Below are 23,931 nucleotides of genomic sequence, written 5' to 3'. Positions count from 1 at the left end.
GGATCGATTCTAAGTCTGAAAATTGATCCTTAGATTCTCTAAATTTGAATATTATAAATCGATTTTCCACGTCCTAAACTACCACTCTTCCTCTGTCAATCTTCAATACTCTCAATAAAAATTTCCTTCTTATGATCGTGTCTATTTTTAATGCTCGAAATCCTTCTTCTTCTCTAACCGTCCGTCTGTGTACTGACTGTTTGGCAAATCGGTTATCCGTAACGACAAATAAGGTCACATTGTCCGTTAACAGAGAAAGTTCTTTTGTTTATCCGCGTTTGAACTCTTAGGAAGTTTACACCTTCCCTCCTTGTGTTGACAATTCCATCGCTAATTGTTCTTTTCATAGGGGACTAGTTTACTCGCATGGGAGACATTCCCTCCAGCTTTACTATTACCGTTATCCACTTCGTACATAGAATTTGAGATCCTTCTCGGAATTTTGAAGGGCCCTTTCCGGATTTCTCCAACTTATTTCTATTTAATTTATTCCCATTGTGAGTGAAGACCATATCGCTAATTTTAAATTCATGCTCTCTTCTTTTCTTATCATATTTTTGTTTATTAATTTTGAAGTTTCTCATTGAGTTCTTAAATGCTTCTTCCCTATTTCTTTCTAAGTCTGTCTTGTTCTCAATTATTCCTTTAGGAGCGATCTCAATTCTTTTCCCGTACAATAAGTAATTCGAAGCAAATCCTGTGACACTGTGTCTGGTGTTATTGTGCTCTTCCACGCTTTCTTTTGCGATTTTTGTCCAGTTTCTCTTTTTTTTGTTAGAATTAATTTTGCATCGGATCCTGTTTACTAGTGTTTCCGTTCCAGGATGGACAGTCTGCTGAGGTGAAAATTAGTTTGATGTTCTTTTTCCTTGCGTATTCTTGGATTTCTCTGAATATCAGTACTGGATATCGGTCTGCAAAGATCATTTTTATAGAGTCGAATCTATAAGTTTTGTTATATCGTCTGAGCGTTGTGTCTTTGATGTGGACATAAAAACGGCCCTTGAAAAATGAAAATGTGCATGAATTTCTTCGATGAGTTGTTATTAGAAAAACCTCCGACTGCATCGAATGACATTATTCCAAACGGGTTCTTAGCTGGTTCTAGTTTCAATATAAATCCAATCGGTCTTCTTGTTCTGCTTTTATTCTTAATGCAGATTTCGCATTGTTTGCAGAATTTGTCGACTATCTGATCCATATTTTTGAAGTAGTAGAAAGGTCGGATTTTCTTTAGTATATGGTTCCTTCCAATATGACCGAAGAATTCATGAACCTTTTTTGTGATGTGTTCGCCAAAATTTCGTGAGATAAATATACGTTGACGCCCTTTAATATTTTTGAAAAATATCTCCGATTTTTTTTGTGAGGTTTTTTGTATTTTTAATGTTTTCTTCGTTCTCTTTTTGATCTTGGATTATACCCTTCTTTGTAATAATATTTACCACTTTCAGAACGTCTTCTTCATTTTCAAAACTTTTTAAGATGGGGTTCCTGGATAGTGCATCTGCTTCTACGTTGTCTTTCCCCGGCGAGTAGATGATCTTGAAATCATACTGCGATAGGTAGTGCATTAGGTCTCCTAAAGTTTAATCGGTTCTTGCTTTGATTCTCATTGACTCTAACGATTTATGGTCTGAAAGAACAGTGAAATATCTACCGGTTAACCAATGTTGCCAGTACTGAATCGCCTCTTTAATAGCCAGACATTCGAGGTGGATTGCCTTTTTCTTTGCCTCTGTTGGTTTTAATTTTCTTGAAAAGTACGCAACCGCATGTAACATCCCGTTGTCTCGAGGTTGCTTTAAGACAGCTCCTAAACCGTTTCCATTGCATCGGTATAAATGAATACCTCTTTATTTTGGTCGTATATTGAAAGGATTGGGCTTGTACAAAGGTATTCTTTAATCTTTTGAAATGATTTTTCACATTCTTCGTTCCAAATGAATTCTACATTTTTCCTCAATAAATTGTGGAGTGGTTTGCATGCACAAGAGTTTGCACGCGTCTTCTATAAATTTGTAATAAAAATTAATTTTCCCTAATAGTTGTCTCACGTTTTTCTTGTTTCTTGGACGTTCAAATTCTCGTATCGCTTTGAGATTATCTCTCCCCGGTCTCACACCGTCTTTTTCGATGATGTGACCCAGATGTTTTACTGACTTTTCTGCTAGCTTACATTTGATCAGTTTTAATCGGAAACCTTCTTGTTTTATAACCTTCATTATAACTGCTCTCTATGTTTGATACGCTGGTCGAACGTTTCCGAGAAAACTAGAATATCGTCAATATAGTTTGTGCAGAATTCTGTTAGGCCATTCCTTCTAAGAATATTTGCAAGCACTCGTTGGAAAATAACAGGAGAGATTTTTAGTCCAAACGATAAGCATTTCCATTGCCAGTGCCCATTTTGTGTTATGAAGGCCGTCTTCTCTCGGTCCTCTTTTTTTATTGGAATTGACCAGAACGCTGAATTAATGTCAAACGTTGAGAAGAAATGGCAATTTCCCGCTTTCACTATGATGTCTCCTATTCTTGGAAATGGTTGTGATTCCGGAACTACAATTTTGTTTATCTCCCGGAAATCAATACACAGTCTATCTCTCCGACTCGACTCTTTTTTAAAAGCCAGTGTCACTGGTGCTGCAAATGGTGAACTTGATTCCTCTATGAGATCGTGTTTTAATAATTTTGTAATTTGGAACTCTATTTCTTTCTGATCTGGAATGGAACACCTGTATGGTTTTTTTGATATGTACCTGTTTTCGGTTATCTTTATGGAGGCCTCTTGTAATTTTCTCGTTCCCACATGGAATTTGTGTTTGGCAAATACTTCTTTGTATTTCTCTATAAGTTGAAATACCTCTTTCTTTTGTGAGTTATTCAAGTGTCCAAGGTTGTCTATAAATTTGTCCGTCTCCATACCTTCGGTAATGTTTATTTCTCTTCTCTTCTGATTATTCTTTCTTTCTTCTTTCTTATTAAATATTATCTCTTCTTCTTTGTCACTTACTTTTTGAGTGACTCTCAAATTCTCATCTTGTTTTAATTTGAACTTCCTTATGGCGTCTACCCCTAACATAAGGTCATATGTGAAGTTATCATTGCATACTATATAAACGTCTATTTCTTTTTCTATTTTATTTATTCTTAATTTTAGTCTTGTCATACTCGTGAAGTTCTTTCCACTGATAGTTTTAAACATACTCTTATCTTCTGTTATGTCTGCTTTTATTTGATCAATAATCTTTTGATTAACAAAGCTTGCATTGGCTGCAGTGTCGTAAACACCTTCAACCTCTTTTTGATCATTGATTTTAACTCACAATCTTATCTTGTAGGGGTAATTTCTGCTTCCTCTAGGAAAATGTCTCGGAATACAAAGTTTAAATCCGTATCGATATATAACGCTGCCGTCTTGTCATCTATCGTGAATTTGACGTTTCTATACTGGCCTACCTTGGTTAGACTGTTTGCGGCCTTCTTCACTGTTGGCGAATTGAATAACTGCTGATGGTAGTTTTTTGCTTGATATTTCGGGGAGAAAATATAGCATACTTCGTCTTCTGGTCTTCTTATAGATTCTATACTCTCTATTTTCTCCCCTTTCGCGTTTTCGTTCATGACGATACGTAAGTTAACTTTCAGCGGCATGGCGTAGCGAAAATCGATTTATAATCGATCGATTCTAAGTCTGAAAATCGATCCCTAGATTATTCAACTTTGAACATTATACATATGATAACAATCAGTTGTTTTTACTGTATCTATGTACAAATTTTGAAAAAATTATTTGTAAATGATCAAATTATATAATCATTAAAATTAAATCCGTCAATCTTCTTGAAAAATGTAAAAAATCTATCATTTATAAACATGTTATAACTCCCTTTAAAACTACGAATAAACAAATTTGGAAAGACACAACTCAAATATTATAAATCGTAATTACAATTTGTATTTAACATTTCAATTGCTACACATTTAGTTTACCTATCAATCGAGCAACATTGTGTTTTTCGTCTAGCGAAAGATCCTACAAATTATATATAAGTAATTATATATTGAGGTACATAACCTAAATAGTACAATTTTTAACCAAAGGAATTTGATGTGTAGTATAAATTTTTAAGTCGATTAGTACTTTTTTGAATTGGTATTTCATTTATTTAACTAAGCCCATTTTTTTTGCTTCCACTTCGTAAATTAATAACCTCCACATTTTGACTACAAAAACTTCTGCTTCTTCATCCAATACCTACAACATATATGATATTATACAATCAATAACAAAAATATTATATAAATAATAAATAATAAATAATAATAAAATAAAAATTATTTACCATCTGTACATCATCAAGTATGCCCTGAGGCGAGCTGCCGGCCATTACTTTGCTACAAATAAAATCTACCAATGTAGGTTCAGGTTCTCCAATGTATTCAATTATCTTTTTATTAATCCACGGCCTTATCCTCTTTTCCATTAATGTCTATAAAAATAACAAAAATTGATGAAAAATTAATTCATAAATATTCATTCATAATATATATCTTACATTATCTATTACTGCCCAATCAAGTTGATAACCAAACAAAGCGTTTTTATCTGTAGGTATTTTGTCAATAAGGGATTTTATGTGCTTTCTTTTCTCTTCTTGGCTTTTTGTACTTTCTTCTTTTCCGGCTTTAGGAGCTTCTTCATTAGATTTTTTCTTTTTCTCCTCACCATAGTCTAGAATAGAATTCATATAAAAATCGTATATTATTGTAGTATCGTGGACGAGAGGCCTAAGAGATATCGGGCAAACCATAAACAATGTCGCGAGAAAATCTAAGTGCCGACAGGTCAATGTATCGTCGGTCCTTCAATCGAATAGTTACGCGGAAAAGGCCTGCGTGACTCTAGCCACGAGCGGTTGCGGGACACGTGCGTGGTGGGGCTAAGAGAAAAGACAAAGGGATGCTAAGGGAGAAAGACGAATTAACAGTCAGTGTTAGTTGAGAAGTCAGAGAATGTGAATCGAGAAGTCAAAGAGTGCGAATTGAGTTGGCGAGAGAATGTAGTCCGCGTGAGAGAAAGCGTTGGAACCGTGGTGACGAGGGTTGCAAATTAACTGTTTGTTGTCTTAATTATAGCACGTTATTGTATTTAGTTCACATTAAACAACCATCGTTTCCTGTTTAACCAACACCTGTTTAATCCATTTTAAATAAACTAATTGTTGTAAGATCCTACATTATCTAAACAAAAAATATATTTATACTTTTTAATTACCTAAAGGAACTAGTTTACGCTTCTTTGCGTTATTAGCAGCATCATCATCATCGTCATTATTAAATACGTCTTTAACATCGATCCGACCTTTCTTTTTATTCTGATTCGTTTGTTGCGTACTAACATTAATAGCCGTGCTTGGACTAGCAGGAGTTTTATTACCGATACCATGATCACCACCACGATTGCCTCCGCTTCCCATGGCGAATGGCACAAAGTTACCTGTAATAAAAGTAAAATGTGACACACAAATAGAGTGTTTATATAAGTTAAATAAATCACATCGTTTACTCACTACTACCAGTTTTTTCTGGTTCGCTAACGAGAGACATACGCGAATCTTCATCTAATGTGGGTGGAATGGACTGAACTGGTGTTGTTACTGTTTGATTAGAAGGTGATGACTTTGTACCCTTTAAACTTTCTCTATCTGTTTCTATAACTTCTTCAGTTTCTTCGCCATCATGATGATGATTCTGATGATGACGATGATGTCTTCGATGATGGTGGTGATGCCGCGGTGGTGTTCTAGATGGTGCCTCTGACTGAGAAACATCATCAAATTGCACACATTCGTCACTATCACTTTCAATTGGTTCAGTTTCTATGGGCGGCATAATTTCTTTTTCCTTTTTCACCACTTTTTCATCCTCTTCGTCTATTATCGTGATAACCGGTTTAGGCTTATACTGTTCCTCCCGTTCAGCTTTTAACTGAAATAAGCAATATCTTCATGTAGAAGAAGTAGTCTACATACAACGAAAGATAAATGCATATTACATATCTTAATAAAAATCAATATTGTAATTAGTTATAAACCAAAATATCACATTATTTAGGAACATTTTACCCTTTCAAATTCAGCCGCTGGATCTGGATGAGAAGCGTCAGCATAAAGTTTATCGCGAAGGCGTTGAAGCTCTTGACGCTCGGCACAACGATCACGCGAATCGGCTTCTGCTTCCAGTGCTCTCTCTTCTAGACGACGTGAAAGTTCTTTACCTTTGTAATATTTAGCGTCGTCTCTTTCATCATCATAGTCTTCAAGAAATTCTTTCAAGCGTTTTGCTTCCCTTTCTCTCGCTTCCCGTTTTGCTCTGCGTTTCTCCGCTTCTTTCTCATATTCCTTTTGTTTGCGGCGTTCCCGCGTCTCCCATGCTCTCAAGCGCTCTTGATAAGCTGCTTCTTTTTCTCTCGCTCTTCTTTCGTTCTTTTTCCTCTCCTTCGCCTCTTCCTCTTCCTCCCTTTCACGCATAATTTCTCTTTCAGTTTTCCTTGCTTCTTCTCTTTCACGTTCTCTTTCTCGTTCCCTGTCCCTTTCCCTTTCTCTATCTCTTTCACGTTCTCTTTCACGCTCTCTTTCGCGGTCACGATCTCTTTCTCGTTCTCTTTCTCTATCTCTTTCTCGATCTCTATCTCTATCACGATCTCTGTCGCTTCTCTGACGATCCCTCTCTCGTTCTTTAGATCTTAAGAAAGATAGAAAATACTTACAATAAATTTTATACTGTAAATTAATGAATTTTTAAACACTTTTCGGAAATTGTTAAACGTTAATACCTAGATTTAGACCGCCTTTTGTCTCTTCTGCTACTTCCAGTACTACTACTGCGACCTTTATGAGACGTGGGACTACCAGGATCGCCGTCTTGATCGTCTTTAGTGTTACTGCCATCACGCCTGTCTCGTCGCTCTTTTTCACGTTTCTCCCGTTCTTCTTTCTCAACAGCTTCTTTCTTCCGCTTAACTTGAGCCTTCTCCTCCTCCTGCTTCTATAAAAAACAAAAATAAAAAAATAGGTGAGACCAAATATTCAAAGCAAACTTATCAGGCTGTGATAATAAAACGCAAAAACTAGCAATCGTATATCCTCCTCAGTTATAAAAATTAAAGGGTAGAAAAAGGTTACTGTAAGTGTAAAGTTAGTTAATGAATATAAAAGTGGTAAAATATCACTACACTATAACAGTGCAGTATTATCATTTCTTTTCTTGAATTCAAAATATAGATGCCCTGATACATACAAAATATTTGCACAAACAATCGATATTATTTAAAAAATAATATTATACGAATCTTTATATCAACAAAATGATTACTTGAAATAAATACTTCAAAAAGAAGTCTTAATTCGTTATGATAGTTCTTTTAAAAAATGTTTTTAACATTTTGTATATCTTTTTAACATTTACATTTTGTATACAAATTTTACTTTAATTTTAGTATCTCTAACATTACAAAGATTGCAATGTTGAACGATTACTAGTTGTACAAAAATTAATCACATATCAAGTATCATAATTCTGTTCATCTCAATATAGTATACTCACTCCTCTGGAGTATGCTCGCTCAGCAGCATCTTACACGAAATCTTGTTTACATATCAATTACCTAAGTGCAGGTATAAATTTTGGAAACAAGCATAAGAAATTTCTTAAGCTGTACTTAAATTAAGAATACCTTAATGCTAACAGACGCATTGTAGAGGCCACCCAATGTACTTACAACATTGCAAATGTGCCTGTAAATCAATAGTGTCTAAAGCTATGTAAGTCTAAGAGTCGAAAGGGGTGATATTTAGATTTCTTGTCAATATTCAATAATTATTAGAAAGTATTATACCAATCAGAAGCGGAGTCATCACGAAGAAGGGATTCCACCAAAACACCTTTCATTTTTGCCAAGAAACTGTCACACGTCTGTCAACTTTGTTTTCTTCTGGCTATGCAGTTGATGCAGCAAACTGTTGGATATCAAATGCACAATAGTTTGCCCACCCTTATCGTCCCGTATTATCAACGTAACGTCTTAGAAATAAATTAATATGGTTCATCCTTACTTGATATAATAATAACAATAATGGGTTACTGCTTGGAGAGTCCTAAATCATAGACTCTAATGAATATTACTTTTTAGTGACAAAAAATTATGAAACCTAACGCTGCTTATTCCTTCCTGCTTATGACATTGTTAATAAACCCTATATAAAGCTATCAATGGACTATGCTATATAAGAAAAAACATTCAAAATTATGAACTGCTTTCTCTTAGTTTTCAAAATTAAATATCCATACAATAACCCATAGTATTTTAATCTAATAAGGATAGAGTAACTGAGTGCATAAAAGTAGATGCACATATGAGGAAAAAAACAGACTGTTGAAACATGAAATATCAGTGGTCATAGGTATTCAGATGGGCAGTTCACTAACAAAACTACAAGAACCGAATGGTTGTGTTGGCTCATGGTTGTGGAGTTTACTCACGGTGTGAAGTTGACTTGGTCAGTCAGTGTGGTGGTACCGGAGAATGGAGGACGCACCTAGGTACTACATGTCTGATCGAGACGCTGACAGAAGCTGTTTACACAAAATAAAGACAACAACTGAACAGTCGCCATTGTGAAGACAAAATCATTTCATTGTGTGTAGGATTCAGAAAGTCTCGATCCTATTAATAATCTATCTAAGAATATATTATAAAATATGTCAGCGTCAAATTTCTTTGCTTAATGTATAACATTTTTTACCGATCCTAAACAATGTGTAAAAACAAATGGAATGGCACTTTGCTGATCTTCTATATATCTGTACTAAACTGCTAGACATTAATACAAATATAAAAATAAATTATAATTATCTTTTATAAAAAACAAATAATACAACAATCTTAATTAATTTTATAGTCTCACTCAATGAAAAATTGAATAATCAAATTTTTTAAGAATATAGTAATTTATAATTATTAGTTTAGTATTATTTTTTAAACTTATTCATGTCAACCTCATATAAAGTAATTGTTTTGCTAATTGACTCAAAGAATATATAATCCTCATAGTGATTGACAGCACTTCCATTGAATCAATTAATGAGAGAATCATCTGTGTTATAGAAAACCTTTTTATTACAATTTCAACTATATAATAATAATGTTGTATTTACTTTAAAATATTATTACTAAAGCCTTCCAACTCTTTATCCTTTATTATCTTGCATTCTATAATACCATTACACAAGTTCTTCATTTTTTAGAACTATAAGAATTGATTTTGTAATGTCATTTCTTTAAAACTAAACATCATGTTATATAAAAATACATTGCATTTTTATAACAATATTGGTGTCAGCAGTTTAGCACAATAACTATAGAAACAGGTAAAGAAATTTGATTATATGGAATAACTTGTATTCAAAATACAATAGCATTAATGCTATTAATATAATGCAGAATTATATGCGATGAATTAAGAAAATGGAGTTTCAATAGAAACAGATTTATTGGCTACATGATGTCAGCATGTTGTAGAGTTACGAGATTCTCCCGTCTTAATATTGCACATTTCTTGTTTTTTCATGTTTTGTTGGTTGGATATACTCTGACTTACCGACGAGGCTGCAGCTGCCTGCGAAAATACGAGGGATGTGCTGTGATTGACTCCCTTCAGAGCCAATGAGTGAGTGAAAGAGTGGTCCCCACACACAGCATTCCTAGGCGTGTGCGTTTGCTGTGTGCGACGCACGCTGCCTGTTATTATAATTATAGCAACGAGTCACGGCTCCAATTTTTTAGAGCTAACATAGCACACACGCACTTTATCACAATATACTTAAAAGCTAAAGTTTACAACTATACACTTGTAATCCTCTTTTGCCTGCCCAAATGCATTTAATTTTCTATATAAATATGTTGCGAGTTCGATCAATAATTGTCTAACATGAAACATAGATATAATCAAATGCATAAAACGTGTATAAACGTTTATAATACATATTTACAATGCATTTCATTATAGTATTTAAAGCATAGAAACATCTAAATATTTGTCACATACAAATTGTAATTTAGTAACAATATAACCATTTAAAAATGAATTAAACACAATTCATGAATTCACTAGTCATTGATATAATCAAAAAGTATTATAAACTTGTTAAACTTAGTACAAACTCTTCACAACTATAATTTAAAAACAGATTTTTTTAATTAAATATATAGTTTTGAAAGAAGTTAGTATATTCCATTTTTTCCTATTTGTAAAGTGATTCATTTCATTTTTTATTTGAAAAACGAAAGAGAATATTCATATCATGTTTTTTAAAGTAATAGAATAAATACTACAAAGTATTACAAACATATTCTTAATCATTTACACAAAACAGAAACAGATAAATATTATCTCTATAACACTTACATATTAAATGCAGAAAAAATAAAAGCTCTATAGTAATATAATATATTGCAGTTAAAATTTTGCTTTAAAAGATATGATTCTTTCTAGCAAAAAATTTAAGAAATTAAATATGCTCCCTATCATATATACAGAAGAATGTGTAACAAACACTATTGCCCATTAAAATAATTTAAATTAGTTAATATAGTTTTTCACATAAAATAATTCTTTTTAGAGAAGATCACAATATATTATAGAATAATGTTTATAATGCTTCGTAAAAAATTCACATAATCGACACTAACAATTTTACAATAATTGTTAGCATTCTTATACCTAAACTTTTGCAAAGTTTTTACCCAGTCCTATTAGACCACAATTCATAATACCTTCTAATATCTTGGTATATCATATCCGACCAAAAAGAAGGGCAGAAAAGTAGGAATGACATAACAAGATTTCTAAAATAATTATGAAAATAATTACCTTCATAACCTCCCTGAATTTTCCAATTTCTCGTGTAATCAAGTCTCTTTTACTTTCTTCTATTTCTGCATCATCCAGGTTCAAAGATTTAGCAACCATTTTTATTTGATGTTCTTCTATAACATATAATTAAAAAATATTTGTTAGTTCTCCAATTTAATTCAATACATTACTATGAATAGAATTAGTACACTACCAGGAGCAGCTTGAGCCATTTCTAAATCAGCGGCATGTTCAGCTATAATTTGATTAATACGTGCTAGTGCATCTGCATCCACTACTCTCATACCCTCATCCATGTAATCTTCACCTTCTTCTCCTTCTGCCCCTTCAATTGATGTTTCATCTTGTAGAGGTGATTGGCCTCCTCTTAATTTTTTCCTTCTTTCTGCTATTATACATAAAGAAATAACAAATCAAAATAAATAATTAATATGTATGTATGTAAATACTGCAAGTATTTTAAATTTACCTTTGAACTGATCCAAAACGACTTTAGCTTTTGCATCAACTTTGACAACAAGCTTCTTTGTACCTATTTCCATGTCATGAAGTAATCTAACTGCTCTAAGACCTGCATCAGGACCTGCATATTCGCAAAATCCAAATGCCTGAACTCTCTTCCATGAAAGCACATGACCACATGCACCCAAAATATGTCGAATCATTACATCAGGTGCTCTTTCCATAATGTTACCAATAAATACGGTAACTGGTGGACCAGATTCTCTTTCACGACGACGATTATTGTCATGACGATTTTGGTTACGTGCATACCGAACAGCTGGAGCTGAGGTCTGCATCGCAGATACGGGTGTTGGAATCATCTATGTTTTATAAATGGTAGTATTCTTAATAATGCACATCTCTACTCATGCAGTCCAGAATCTCCCCTCCCCCTAATAGTATGTTAATTTTTTTCCTTGTATTATATTTTATTATAAAGGTAAGACATGCATATATCAAATAAAAAGAACTTAAGATAAAAATTTGTGCCAGAAAACATAACTTTTAGAAAATGTCTTGTACAATAATCCTATAGCATAAATTGTTAAGTAATATGCATTCCATTCATAGTGTAATTTAAATACAGGATGTTAATACATTATACAAAACAACTGCATTAACATATAGAAAAATGTTTAATTATGATATAATTAGTGATGTTTAAAAATATAAGGCTATTTTTGTGAATTTTTATTACTTAACATGTTAATTTATTTACACAGCATTAATAAAATCAAACATTACATGCTTTTGAGTTTTCTTTTACAGTAACTAAAGATGCTTATTATTTTTCTTTTAACATTTCTGGCACTCGAATATATTACTTTTTATCTTTAATTTAAAAAACAAATAGGTTATATAAGGTAATTACATTATTACAAATTAAACAATATATCAATTTTTAATTATTATTTTAATTATTTAATATATAATCGTTATTATTTAAAATGAATAAGAAAAATGACACGTTAAAATATTAGGAGATTAATCTAACAAAGAAATTATATTAAGTTATATTACTTTGTATTAGAGTTTTAGTTAGTAAAATAATTAGTTTCTTTACTGAAACCATTGAAAATTTTATTAACAACAAGTGCAAACGATTGTTAACAGGAGATCATAAATTTACCAACAACATACAAAACAAACATGCCCAAATTTTAGAATATTTAATTTTATATTTACTTACATGTGCCATAGGCATTACACCACCAATAATTGGTGGAGGTGCACCAACCATGTAAGGCATTGGTGGCATGCCTGGTATTCCCATTGGGGGCTGACCAGGGTAAGACATTTCTTATTTTAAATAATACTATGGCAGTGTTCTCACTAAAATATGTAATACAGTTATTTAGTGGAAGTAATATATAAAAGATATAGTTTTATTTCAACATAGAACTTTTATTAATACTAATATATATATTATTATAATCCATACTTACAATTATTAAATTTTAAAAATAAAAATTTGATGATTGCAAATAAATGAAATTTCTGTAAGTTGTATTATGTAGTTACAAAAGCATATTTTAATCATATTGTACTTGAAATATTTAAAAAATTGACATTAAATAACCTTTGATACATAACAATCTTCTTAAGCACACTTTCTTGAGATATAATAAAATACAAGTATGAATTTAATACTCTAGTAATCAATATTACAAAACAAATATTTGAACTATGCATAGACATATAAACATTACTCCATATGTAAGTTTGTTGTGTGAAAACATGTTTTTCATAGTAATAGTTATAGATATCAGAGAAGACTCTAATGGATGCTTTGGTATTCTAACCATTAAAATGATCTCAACAAAGAACCAATACTGTACTTACATAATATATTTGAAAATAGAAATAAAGCATCAACCATTATTTAACAAATATTTACGTCATTTTAATAGGACTTTAAAGCTAAAGGAATATTACAATAAACACACGAACTGAAACTTCCACTTTCACAATCCGTCAGCTAGTAATTACTTCTTTTCGTCCATTACGGCTTCATGCGCTGATTGCTTCTAGAAGGCTATGGTTGATGTTACATTTCCCATGGGTTCGAAGACTCATCGTAAAAGAACCAAGCTACATATGCAGCAACTTACGACTTCTACTCTGTAATTTATTAAATTTTTGATAGAGTATATTAAAACAAAATAAATTAATATTAAATATTTTAAATTGTATACAATTACATCATTTCCTCAGTAGAGCAGCATTTAGTTTTAATTTTAATTTCAATTTTCATTTTCAGTATCATATTTTGTTGTACGAGAGACACCATTAAAATGTTATGAAACAAATCTATGTTTAAATAAATTAATGCCAGAAAAACCGGTTTACTTACACATTAAATTGTATTATAATTATATAATTTTTACATATAATTCTTTACAATATTATTTTACAGATTTACAAAATATTTAGAATTGTGTTGTAATTCTTTTTTTTTATCGTACTTTTCATTATTTACTTAATAACTTTTATACTGAAAATATAAAAAGTAATTACAAAATCATTGAGCAGCATTACTAGATATTTAAATAAACATTTTTATATAAAATTAATTAAGGAAATTAATTAAAATACATTTGACATTTTTCATTTATGTAAATAAAATTTATATAAATTTCTAATATTCAATGGTCATCTAGGCTTGTAGATGCTACCAGATGCTACCAATGATAATATTATTACATTAGAAAAAAATACATTAAAAAATATATGTATGTAAGAAAATTCATTAATTCTCTTTTCTCTTGGCATTACATTTTTAAAAGTGAACTATCTATAACATAGTAAATCAATTATTAAAACGGATGCTATTAATAAAAATGAATATATTATGTAACAATCATAACTCATTATGTTAGATTAAAATATTGGAAATATAATAGACAATGTAGTGGCCAGTAAAATAATACAGTGGGTTTTTTTATTGTCAACATTAGCGTTATTTAAATGCTTAGTCAAGATATAAATTTAAGGACGCCCTCTTCAGTTGATCGGTTTCCGTTAAACTCCTTAGTTCATGAAATGGCAGTGTGGTGTATTCTTACGCTAGGTGAAATCTTTTTGGAGGATAGTCAGAGTTTCAAAACACAAAAAAGAAATACTTTAAATTACTAAAGATTTCGATGTGCCAAACAATTAAAGAGATTTTGTGCGATGTCCTTTAATTCTTCTTCTAAGGTATACAAGCTAAAATGAAAGAGTATTTCATGCTTTTTATTAGTTAATTATTTTAGTTGACAGTTGAACATGGAATCCTTAAAATTATATTTTTTTGTTTAATTTACACAAATAGGAAACAATATTTTGAAAACCAAGGTAGCGAATTATATATGAATTCTTGGGAAAGTACTAGAAAAAGCGAAGACAATTTTTATGATAATATTTACGTAATTTGTATTTATTAAAAACCTTATTAGGTAGCATTTAAATAATGCATTTTCTACTGCATCAGTGACGACTGTTGTACAAAGATATAGAAAACACATTTCTACTTTTTTCATCACTCCTATTGTACTGTAGTATTGAATTATAAAATTAAATTATTATATAGTAATGCATATCTATGTATCAAATTATTATTTTATTTAATTAAAGGAATAAATAAGAAATTTAATTACATTTATAATACAAAATGAAATTGTTTACAGTATAGGTTATACATATTCAAATATTTATTTGAATAAAATGTATTATTATTTTGGTGTAAAAGTTTAAAGATTTTCATGTTGTAATTTCATAACATGTATTAAAATCTTCTATCCAGTTTATATATATATATATATAAATAATAATTTTATATGTTTCAGTACATAGATATAAACTTTTCTTTTGTATAATTAACAATGTGTATACATAATCAAAAAATAATTAAAAGGATTATGTATTTATATATAAACTCATTGCATTCAACCAGATTATACTTATTTTTTATATCTTATTTATATTGAACATTTCTATTAATGTATTCATAACAAATATAAAATTTAAATATAGGTTAAAATATAATTTCTTTTATATAATATATTAATTCATATAAAAAGCAATTATTTGCGACTATATTAATTGGTTATTTTATAATTTTATGTATAGAAGAATTTTCTTGTGAAATTATATAGAATTTATAATAAACTATAATATTGTCCAATCTTTTATTCTTAATAAATAGTTAATATTTCCATCATAGTATAATGTACAAGTTAATAAAATGTTGAATTTTATATAAATGATTATATAGTGATAATGGCACCAAGACGAGGTGAAGAGATATCTGTTAAAAGAGTAGCAGCATTAGGTTGCAAATTACCTGATCAATTGCCAGCTGGGGAAATATTAACGGATATTACTCAAAACAAATGGAAACTAGGACATGCAATAGGATATGGTGGATTTGGTGATATATACTTAGGTAATATTCCTTACTCAAATACCGTTTGATTGAAATAAAATTAGTGCCAACCGCGGTCAAACAAACAGAAACATACTTTAATAAATTACTTAAATGTTGTATTCACTATTTCATTATCTGTTGCTATTAATATTAAACTTAAAAATTTTACATTACAGCATCAAATGACATTAATGCTCCAATTGGACAAGATGCAAAGTATGTGATAAAGATTGAACCACATAATAATGGTCCACTATTTGTTGAAATGAATTTTTATATAAGAGCAGCTCGTAAACATATGAGTAAGTAACTTAGTTGTATATAACATATATATATGTTTCATATATATCTTCATTATTATGAATTTTAGTTGATACCTGGTGCAAATCACAAGGAAAAAGACGAATAGGTGTTCCAACATATGAAGGATCTGGTTCTCACATATATCGAGGGCAAAAGTATAGATTTTTAGTAATTCCAAGATATGGCATTGATATTGGAAAATTGTTTATATCAAATGGGAGAAAATTACCAATCAAACTTGTTAACAGGCTAGCTGTTCAAATGGTACTTTACTATAAAAATAGAAAATTTAGAAATTAGTTAATAATTTTGTAATTTTATTATTTTTCACATTTTTATAGTTAGATGCACTTGAATATATTCACAGTCAAGGATATGCTCATGCAGATGTTAAAGGATCAAATATTTTGTTGTCTTTAAGTGCAGAAGACATAACAACAAAAAAATTTCAAGCTTATTTGGTTGATTATGGATTGGCTTATCGTTTCCGTACAAGTGCAGGTGTACATAAGCCATTTGTTCATGATGAAAGAAGAGCTCATGAAGGAACATTAGAATTCACATCAAGAGATGCACATCATGGAAGTGAGTTTTATAAATTTGTTATGTGTATTTCATTTTTTACAACATAATTACACTTTAGTTTATTATAAATTGATATTACTGTAGCACACTCAAGAAGAGGAGATTTAGAAACATTAGGGTATAATATACTACAATGGTTGTGTGGCAAATTACCTTGGGAAAAAGAAGATAATAGTGTAACATCAGCAATGGATCCAGAAGAAGTCCATGCACAAAAAGAAATTTTACTTTCAAATTTATCATTATTTATGCATAAATGTTTTCCTTATAAAAAAGAACCACCTGGTAAGTTATTGTATTTTTTTATATCAATATTTCAAATATTTTTAAATTTAATTTTACTCAAATATGAAAAATAATGTAAACCCATTCTACTTTAATTAGACAAATTGCTACTTTAAAAATATTCATGACTGATATATTTAACAGATTTTTAACATTAAATATTAATAATTAATATTTTTTACCAGCTGCCATTATGGAGTATATGAAATATATTACTGAATTGGGATTTGAAACTAAACCTAACTATTCCTATCTACGTAGTTTATTTCAGTCTGGTTCTAGGCAAAAAAATGATGTTCCTACATGTTTGCACCCTTTAAGAGAATCTAATGAAAATATTTCTTATCCCATGTCTTTCAAACGACCGTACTTACGAGAAAGGAAACCTTGTAGGCCTGTAAATGGCGAGGTATACTTTTACATTCTTTATTAGTATTAAATCTTATTTCATAATAAAACAATATGCATTATTATTTTTAGATACGTATAACTCGAAATACACAACCTAAATATCCAGTTGAACGAAAAGAATTTTGTTGGGAAGCAGTGCTAGCGCTCCATCCTGATAAACTCGCAAAAATTAGTTTACAAACTCCACCTTCACCACTTACACCACCTCCATCTCCACCTCCTCCATCCTTACCTACATATGCCATGTTAAGCGTAATTCAGAGAATGAAAGAGAAACAATCAGGCGCATTTCGACATAAATCTTTACCAAAAACATTAGAGTGAGTATATTTAAATTATATACAATAACAGTGTAAAATAATTCTTTTTTTTTTAAACAGAGATCTTAAAACAAAGTGGATGACACCAGCTATGGAACAAATAGTTCAATTAAAAAAGAAAAATTCCTTGACAACGCTTTCTTTAGCGAAGGTTTCGCCACGTGTGACACGGTCCCGAGGGGCTCAATTAAAACGTAAGATACTTTTCAAACTTTTCTTATTTATATAACTCTACTGTTATCTATATTTTATATATTTACGTTTTTTAATTCATTATATATGATCTATTAGGACTTGGAAATAAAAAATCTTACAAACAAATACAAAGCAACAAAAGAAAAAAAGGTCCCTCAACATGAGTATGACAAACTTTACTAAATATTATACGTTTTCATTCCTTGAATAATGGAATCACAAACGAGTTATCTAAATAATGAATGAATTAAGTATTATTTCCTATTAATTCATTTAGATTTTGTAAGAATATACTCTTGATTAAACTCCTGTTTAAAGGACAAAATTTCATTTATTAGGAATGTCTCAGGTGTATTTAGAGCACCAACTTTTGTAAGACTGCTTATATATCATGATTTATTGTTTAACAAACTGTATATTAATATAAGATTTTTTTTTTAGTAACTGTATCTCGAACAAATAATTATAAATAATTCAGTGGACACTTAAAAAAAATTACATTGCTTCCTTTAAGAATATAATTTCAATACAATTCGAAGAAGACTTGCTAACAGGCACAATAATGAGAAATCGTTACTTTTGCATATAAAAAAATATGCAATTTAATGTCATAATAAACAAGTGATCTGAATTGAAGTGAAACGTGAAAACACGTTTCATCAACTTTTAAGAATTATTTGTTTATTTTATAAAATGAGTCAATAGCATGATATACTGAATAGATAATGTCAATATTTCATTAAGTTGTTTATTAAAATAAAGTATAGTTTTAATGTTTAAATTATATTTAATCTTTTTTTCTTTTTTATTACTATAATTATTTTGTAAGTTATAAGAGACTATGAGTGAACTATTTTATTATATTCGGACATTGTTAAAGTAATCTAATACTTTGATTTTGTAAGCCAGTCCTAAATGAATTACTCCTAATTCTCATAAAAATGTAGAGATTAATTTATTAGCAAAAATTACGTAAAAGATTTCTTCGAAGTATCAAAATATATATTCAAGCATAGAGTCCCTAAATATTGTCTATAATATAAACGAAGTTGTAGTATACTTTGAAATAATACAATTAAAAGTAGTGAAATGTAGGTAAAAATAATACAACTGTAAACTGTTATTAATTCTCAGTATTAAGCCAATAAATGCTTACATATGATTAAAATATAACAGTTTATATTTGTTATTATAGTTACAATATATCAACAGGAATGCGTGTGTAGTATAAATAATACAATTAATATTATTTGGTTCTAGATTTTATATATGTACAACATGTAACTAGAAAATACACAGTTATGCTTCTAATATGTTGCAATATCTCATGTAATATTATCTTATGTCATTTTTTAGTAGAACTTAATCAAATTTGTATTGATTCAGATCTAATATTTACATAACATTGTTACATGAAATACAATTGATACTTGTATATATTTATATCATAAGAGCCATGTATAGATGGAACCGTCGATTTATTTACAGTAAATTTGTGATAACTAATTTGTATTTTTTTAAGTTACATGTACCTGTGCCAGAAAAGCAGTGTTGTTAAAGACTTAAAAGTGTGTTGTAATTAAATAAATACATGTGCATTTGTAATCTTTTTTTATAATGCTAGTATTTCATCATATTCTGATTTATTATATTTCACTAATATAAGATACCTGACATGAGCTTTTTTTATTTTCATGAATATTATTCTAATTTAGTTATAGAATATATGATTAAACATTTATTATATTAAGCAAACAATACATATATATTTATTAACAGCACTGCACAAGATTCTTAAAGTATTGTCAACAAGATTATTATAAAAAGAATATAATAAAATTTACTTGCGAATTTGTATTGCAAGGACGATTACTAATAGTATGAATGAATAATAAATAAATAGCAAAAATAATGCATATATACCAGATATAGAATTTAATTATATGTGTATGTTATCATACATTTTATATATTATTATATATTGTATTTGAAAAAATATAAAATGAAGTATATAAAATATATTGTTTAAATAAATTTATTTAATTATCTTTACAATTATCTTTATTTAATTATCATTTATTTAATTATTTATAGTTACATATTTATTAGTTAATGATTAATATTATTATTAGTAAGATAAGATATTAAAATTATTTTTTGATGTGACATGATTACATTAAATGGAAGAAAATTTATTGTACTTTATCACTATATAAAATTTATGAATATTTTAATGAATGAATTTTATGAATTTATTTTATGAATATTTAATGAAATCATGAAAAGATCAAAGTATAAAATTATTGTAAGCATCAAAATGAAATAAAAAAAAGGTGTCCAAAGATTTTGTAAAGAATAAATATTAAATACAAAAATGACACGATATATAAAACTAATATCTAATATGTATGCTATTACAATATCATTTTAAATTTTAAATATTACTAGCGCCACAAGTGAATGAACATTAATCATAATCATAGTAATGGGTATAGGTAGTAAATAAGTATACGTACTTAGATGCTACCACACCCGTGAAATATTTTGTAAATTTTAATATCTCACTCAGTATAAAGATTCTTAAAAGTTGTCACTAATAATAAAAATGATAAAAAACCAAAGACTATATTGTTTTATCTTAATAATTACGAAGAATAAAGATCAGTGCAAAGTTAACCTTATTTCTTCGTTTTAAATATAATGTCACCATTCGTTTAGTGATTCAGATTTAAACTATTTTGAAAGAACGTTACACTAATATCTGCAATGTACTTACAATTAGTAGTATAAATAAAAATTGAATTATAGAAATTGTATTTATAGAATATTACAATATATAATGATAAGATTATTTCTACTTTTCTATTTCTGTGATCATATACTAAGCCAAAAATATGAGGGTTGTTTTCGAAGTTCCGCGTTGGATCCCGATTTACCAATCTTAATATTAAATCATGCTAATGCACCTACAGAATGTATCAAAGAATGTCGTTCACGTTATTATATGTAAGTTATTGTCGTAATATTACTATAATGTTTATTACAAATGTTATAATATTTAATATTTTTAAAGTAAAATTTAATATTAATTCACATTAAAATTAATAGGTTTGCAGGATTAATGAATGGTCAACAATGTTTTTGTGGTAGTAGGTACGGTAGGAAAGGTATATCTACTTCTTGTACTTTTCTTTGTATTGCTGATCAGAACAATTATTGTGGTAGTCAAGATGCAATGAGTATTTATTCAACTGGACAAACAGGTATATTTTTAAAAAATACTATGTACTTTCATTCTATTTTGATATTTATAAACTTAAAAACATATATATTGAGGTCCTAGTCCACCAAGAAATGCACAAATAATTCACAGTGGATTTAATAATTTGCAAATTACATGGGAACCACCTAATATCAGAAATGGAAATATTACATCTTATACTTTAAAGGCAATGGTTGTTGAAACATTTGCTTCAAATTTAGTACCAGCCGTAGAAAGTCAGATTCAAGGTGGAGCTTCAAATAGTACCATTTTACAAGGCTTACAACCAGGCACAAAGTATAATGTATCAATCACTGCTGCAAACACCCAAACAGATAGTGAACCTACATATATTTTGGGATGGACTTTAATAGGACCACCTAATAAGCCAATAATGCCAAAAGTAATAGAACAAACAAGTACCACAATAACTGTTTTATTATCAGAGGGAAGTAGTGAATATGGTCCTGTTAGTACCTACCAAGTATTTGTTTGTCAACCTGGTACAATACCTCCATCAGGTCCTAATGTAACTTATTACAATTATGAAACATCAATACAGCAAAGTCTAGGATATTATACTACTGGAGAATTTGAATCTTCAGAATTTTACAAATATACAAAATTTGTAGTAGGAGATGGAAAAATGATTGGCGCATATTATAATGCACCATTAAATACTCAAGTAATGCCACAAATAGGCTTAACAGTAGTTTCTAAATTTCAAAGACAAGTGCAGTATGCTTATTCAGATCTAATTAACAAGCTGACGAATTATAATGAAAATGGAAATAACAATGTAAATTTGACAATTATCATACTATGTGTTGCAATTGGTCTTTTGGGAACGTTACTTATAGCTTCAATAATACTTTATTTAATATTGCGACAACGCCATGAAAAGTTTCAGATAAGGAAACTTCCAGAGCAACAAGAACTTACATTGCAAGGTCCATTGTACGAAGTTGACAATTTAGCATATATTCCAGAGGATGTACCTGAAAGGGTAAATCATTATCAAGAACTAAAAAAGAAGGTATGGATTATACCACAAAACTTATTGACGATTAATGACACTACAATACGTAGAGGGCGATTTGGGACAGTACATACAGGTGTTATTCAAAAAAATGACAAATCTTGTAGTGTAGCTGTTCATAGTATAGCTGACAAATTATTAAAAGTATCTGACAAAAGACATATGTTACGAGAACTAGATGTTTGTATTAAAGCATCTCCTATGAAATATCTTGCAGATCTTATAGGAACATGTGAAACTCATGATACATTACACGTTGTACTTGAATTACCACCTCAGACATTAAAAAATTGTCTATTAGCTGCCAGATCTGGGAACACATTTCCTGTTGAACATATTCTACCTATAGGATCTATGATAGCATCTGCTTTACAACATCTTGAAAATTATAAAATTATACATGAATATCTTTGTGCACGTAGTGTAGGTCTCTCAAATGAATGGATACCTAAACTAATGGGACATGGTATATCCAAATATGCTTTAGAAGATATAAAATATACTCGATGGATGTCTGTTGAGTGCCTTGGTAATAGAAAACAACACCAACCAGCAGTAGTCTGGGCTTTTGGTGTGCTTTTGTGGGAAATGCTTAGTATGGGTGGTACACCATATTCTAATTTTTCACTTGATAGTGAAGTGGAAGAAGCAATTGAGCGAGGAGTTAGATTACCACAACTACCAGATACTCCTGATCCACTTCACGAAGTTATGTTATCTTGCTGGAATATGGAAAGTCAGGAAAGACCAACATTTGCAGAATTAATAAGATTGGTAAGAATTATGTTTCATTTTATTTTAAATGCATGGAAATAAAATATTTCCTATTTCTTGGTCTGACTATCCCATTTTGCATTTTCAGGAAACCTTAAGCATTTGTCCAGTCACTGCAATTACTGAACCATATATCCCAGAACTAGAATTAAATTAATATCATTAATAAATAAGTGTTCATATTCATACATTTATGTGACATTATGTATTGTATATAACAATTTTGTTAAATATCTTTAAAAATCTATTTTTATGTATTCTAAAGTTACCGTTGCATGTAATTTGTGTATACTAGATTTTATATTTTTTTTTAAACTTTTTTTATACTATAGATTTTTATTTTATACTTCCGTATTTTTTTCTTATAAAACAGAGTATTATACAAGTATTATTAATACCTTTCCGTCCATTGAAGTGAAATCGAGAAAACGTACGATTTTCATAAAATAAATTTCTACTTAAAATATAATATAACATAAAGTATTTCTACTTTAAACTTTAAACACTCATAGGTAATGATGATCCGTTTTATGTTAAATTTCATAATAATTGAAAAAAAACTCAGCATAATACTTTAAATTTTATATTATTGTAAAACACTCGTAGTTTTATTGAAGAAAAAATTTTCATATTTTCAATTGTAAAAACCTTTCTTATATATATAATTGATAATTTTCTCACTGAATACAAATTTTACACATTAATAATTCGATTTACCTATATCTAAAAAATTATAAAATATCTATAAATAATAAAGCACTGATCCTAACTTTTATACCTGTAAACAATGTACTTACTATTAATGTTCATTGTAAGACTTTATTAGTTGACATTAACTTGAATAAGCATAAAATTTATTGCTTTGTATTTAAATATAAGAACATATGTATATTTTAAATTGTGTAATG

The 23,931-nt window shown here is 29.4% G+C and overlaps 3 protein-coding genes across 5 annotated transcripts; 2 read left to right on the top strand and 1 right to left on the bottom strand.

Moving 5' to 3' along the window:
• Window positions 1-3,935: 3,935 nt before the first annotated feature.
• On the bottom strand, window positions 3,936-13,489 carry LOC126918346 (RNA-binding protein 25). 2 transcript variants are annotated; one of them, XM_050726146.1, is made up of 12 exons: window positions 13,284-13,489; window positions 12,631-12,773; window positions 11,407-11,761; window positions 11,131-11,325; window positions 10,935-11,050; window positions 6,839-7,050; window positions 6,129-6,747; window positions 5,574-5,991; window positions 5,279-5,500; window positions 4,560-4,735; window positions 4,347-4,493; window positions 3,936-4,258 (listed from the first exon to the last, which is right to left on the bottom strand). In XM_050726146.1, exons 2-12 carry the CDS (start codon window positions 12,736-12,738, stop codon window positions 4,166-4,168), a joined length of 2,661 nt encoding a protein of 886 aa, XP_050582103.1. In that variant the 5' UTR covers window positions 12,739-12,773; window positions 13,284-13,489; the 3' UTR covers window positions 3,936-4,165. The 2 variants fall into 2 exon arrangements, with proteins under 2 accessions (XP_050582103.1, XP_050582104.1); XM_050726147.1 differs by having other exon boundaries at window positions 11,407-11,731.
• Window positions 13,490-14,352: 863 nt separating this feature from the next.
• On the top strand, window positions 14,353-19,553 carry LOC126918367 (serine/threonine-protein kinase VRK1-like). 2 transcript variants are annotated; one of them, XR_007711313.1, is made up of 11 exons: window positions 14,353-14,639; window positions 15,697-15,867; window positions 16,026-16,151; window positions 16,220-16,416; window positions 16,494-16,737; window positions 16,822-17,022; window positions 17,208-17,431; window positions 17,503-17,753; window positions 17,814-17,947; window positions 18,045-18,320; window positions 18,390-19,553. XR_007711313.1 is itself a non-coding variant. In XM_050726202.1 (10 exons), exons 2-10 carry the CDS (start codon window positions 15,702-15,704, stop codon window positions 18,110-18,112), a joined length of 1,611 nt encoding a protein of 536 aa, XP_050582159.1. In that variant the 5' UTR covers window positions 14,353-14,639; window positions 15,697-15,701; the 3' UTR covers window positions 18,113-19,553. The 2 variants fall into 2 exon arrangements, 1 of the variants encoding a protein (XP_050582159.1); XM_050726202.1 differs by having other exon boundaries at window positions 18,045-19,553.
• Window positions 19,554-20,349: 796 nt separating this feature from the next.
• LOC126918354 (angiopoietin-1 receptor-like) lies at window positions 20,350-23,921 on the top strand. The gene is made up of 4 exons (XM_050726175.1): window positions 20,350-20,954; window positions 21,057-21,211; window positions 21,285-23,023; window positions 23,112-23,921. Exons 1-4 carry the CDS (start codon window positions 20,788-20,790, stop codon window positions 23,178-23,180), a joined length of 2,130 nt encoding a protein of 709 aa, XP_050582132.1. The 5' UTR covers window positions 20,350-20,787; the 3' UTR covers window positions 23,181-23,921.
• The last annotated feature ends 10 nt before the right edge of the window (window positions 23,922-23,931 follow it).

Source organism: Bombus affinis, chromosome 7, assembly GCF_024516045.1.
Source record: "Bombus affinis isolate iyBomAffi1 chromosome 7, iyBomAffi1.2, whole genome shotgun sequence".
Classification (NCBI taxonomy): domain Eukaryota; kingdom Metazoa; phylum Arthropoda; class Insecta; order Hymenoptera; family Apidae; genus Bombus; species Bombus affinis.
Note: the sequence above shows the minus strand (reverse complement) of the source record. Positions and strands in the feature narration are given on the sequence as shown.

Coding starts and splice junctions, on each gene's coding strand:
- LOC126918354 (XM_050726175.1), top strand. CDS start 20,788: ATGATAAGATTATTTCTACTTTTCTATTTCTGTGATCATATACTAAGC. Junction 20,955..21,056: donor TGTCGTTCACGTTATTATAT/GTAAGTTATTGT, acceptor TAAAATTAATAG/GTTTGCAGGATTAATGAATG. Junction 21,212..21,284: donor TTATTCAACTGGACAAACAG/GTATATTTTTAA, acceptor ATATATATTGAG/GTCCTAGTCCACCAAGAAAT.
- LOC126918367 (XM_050726202.1), top strand. CDS start 15,702: ATGGCACCAAGACGAGGTGAAGAGATATCTGTTAAAAGAGTAGCAGCA. Junction 16,738..16,821: donor AAGAGATGCACATCATGGAA/GTGAGTTTTATA, acceptor ATATTACTGTAG/CACACTCAAGAAGAGGAGAT. Junction 17,432..17,502: donor GTAGGCCTGTAAATGGCGAG/GTATACTTTTAC, acceptor TATTATTTTTAG/ATACGTATAACTCGAAATAC.
- LOC126918346 (XM_050726146.1), bottom strand. CDS start 12,738: ATGTCTTACCCTGGTCAGCCCCCAATGGGAATACCAGGCATGCCACCA. Junction 11,051..11,130: donor AATGGCTCAAGCTGCTCCTG/GTAGTGTACTAA, acceptor TATATGTTATAG/AAGAACATCAAATAAAAATG. Junction 5,992..6,128: donor CAGCGGCTGAATTTGAAAGG/GTAAAATGTTCC, acceptor TGCTTATTTCAG/TTAAAAGCTGAACGGGAGGA.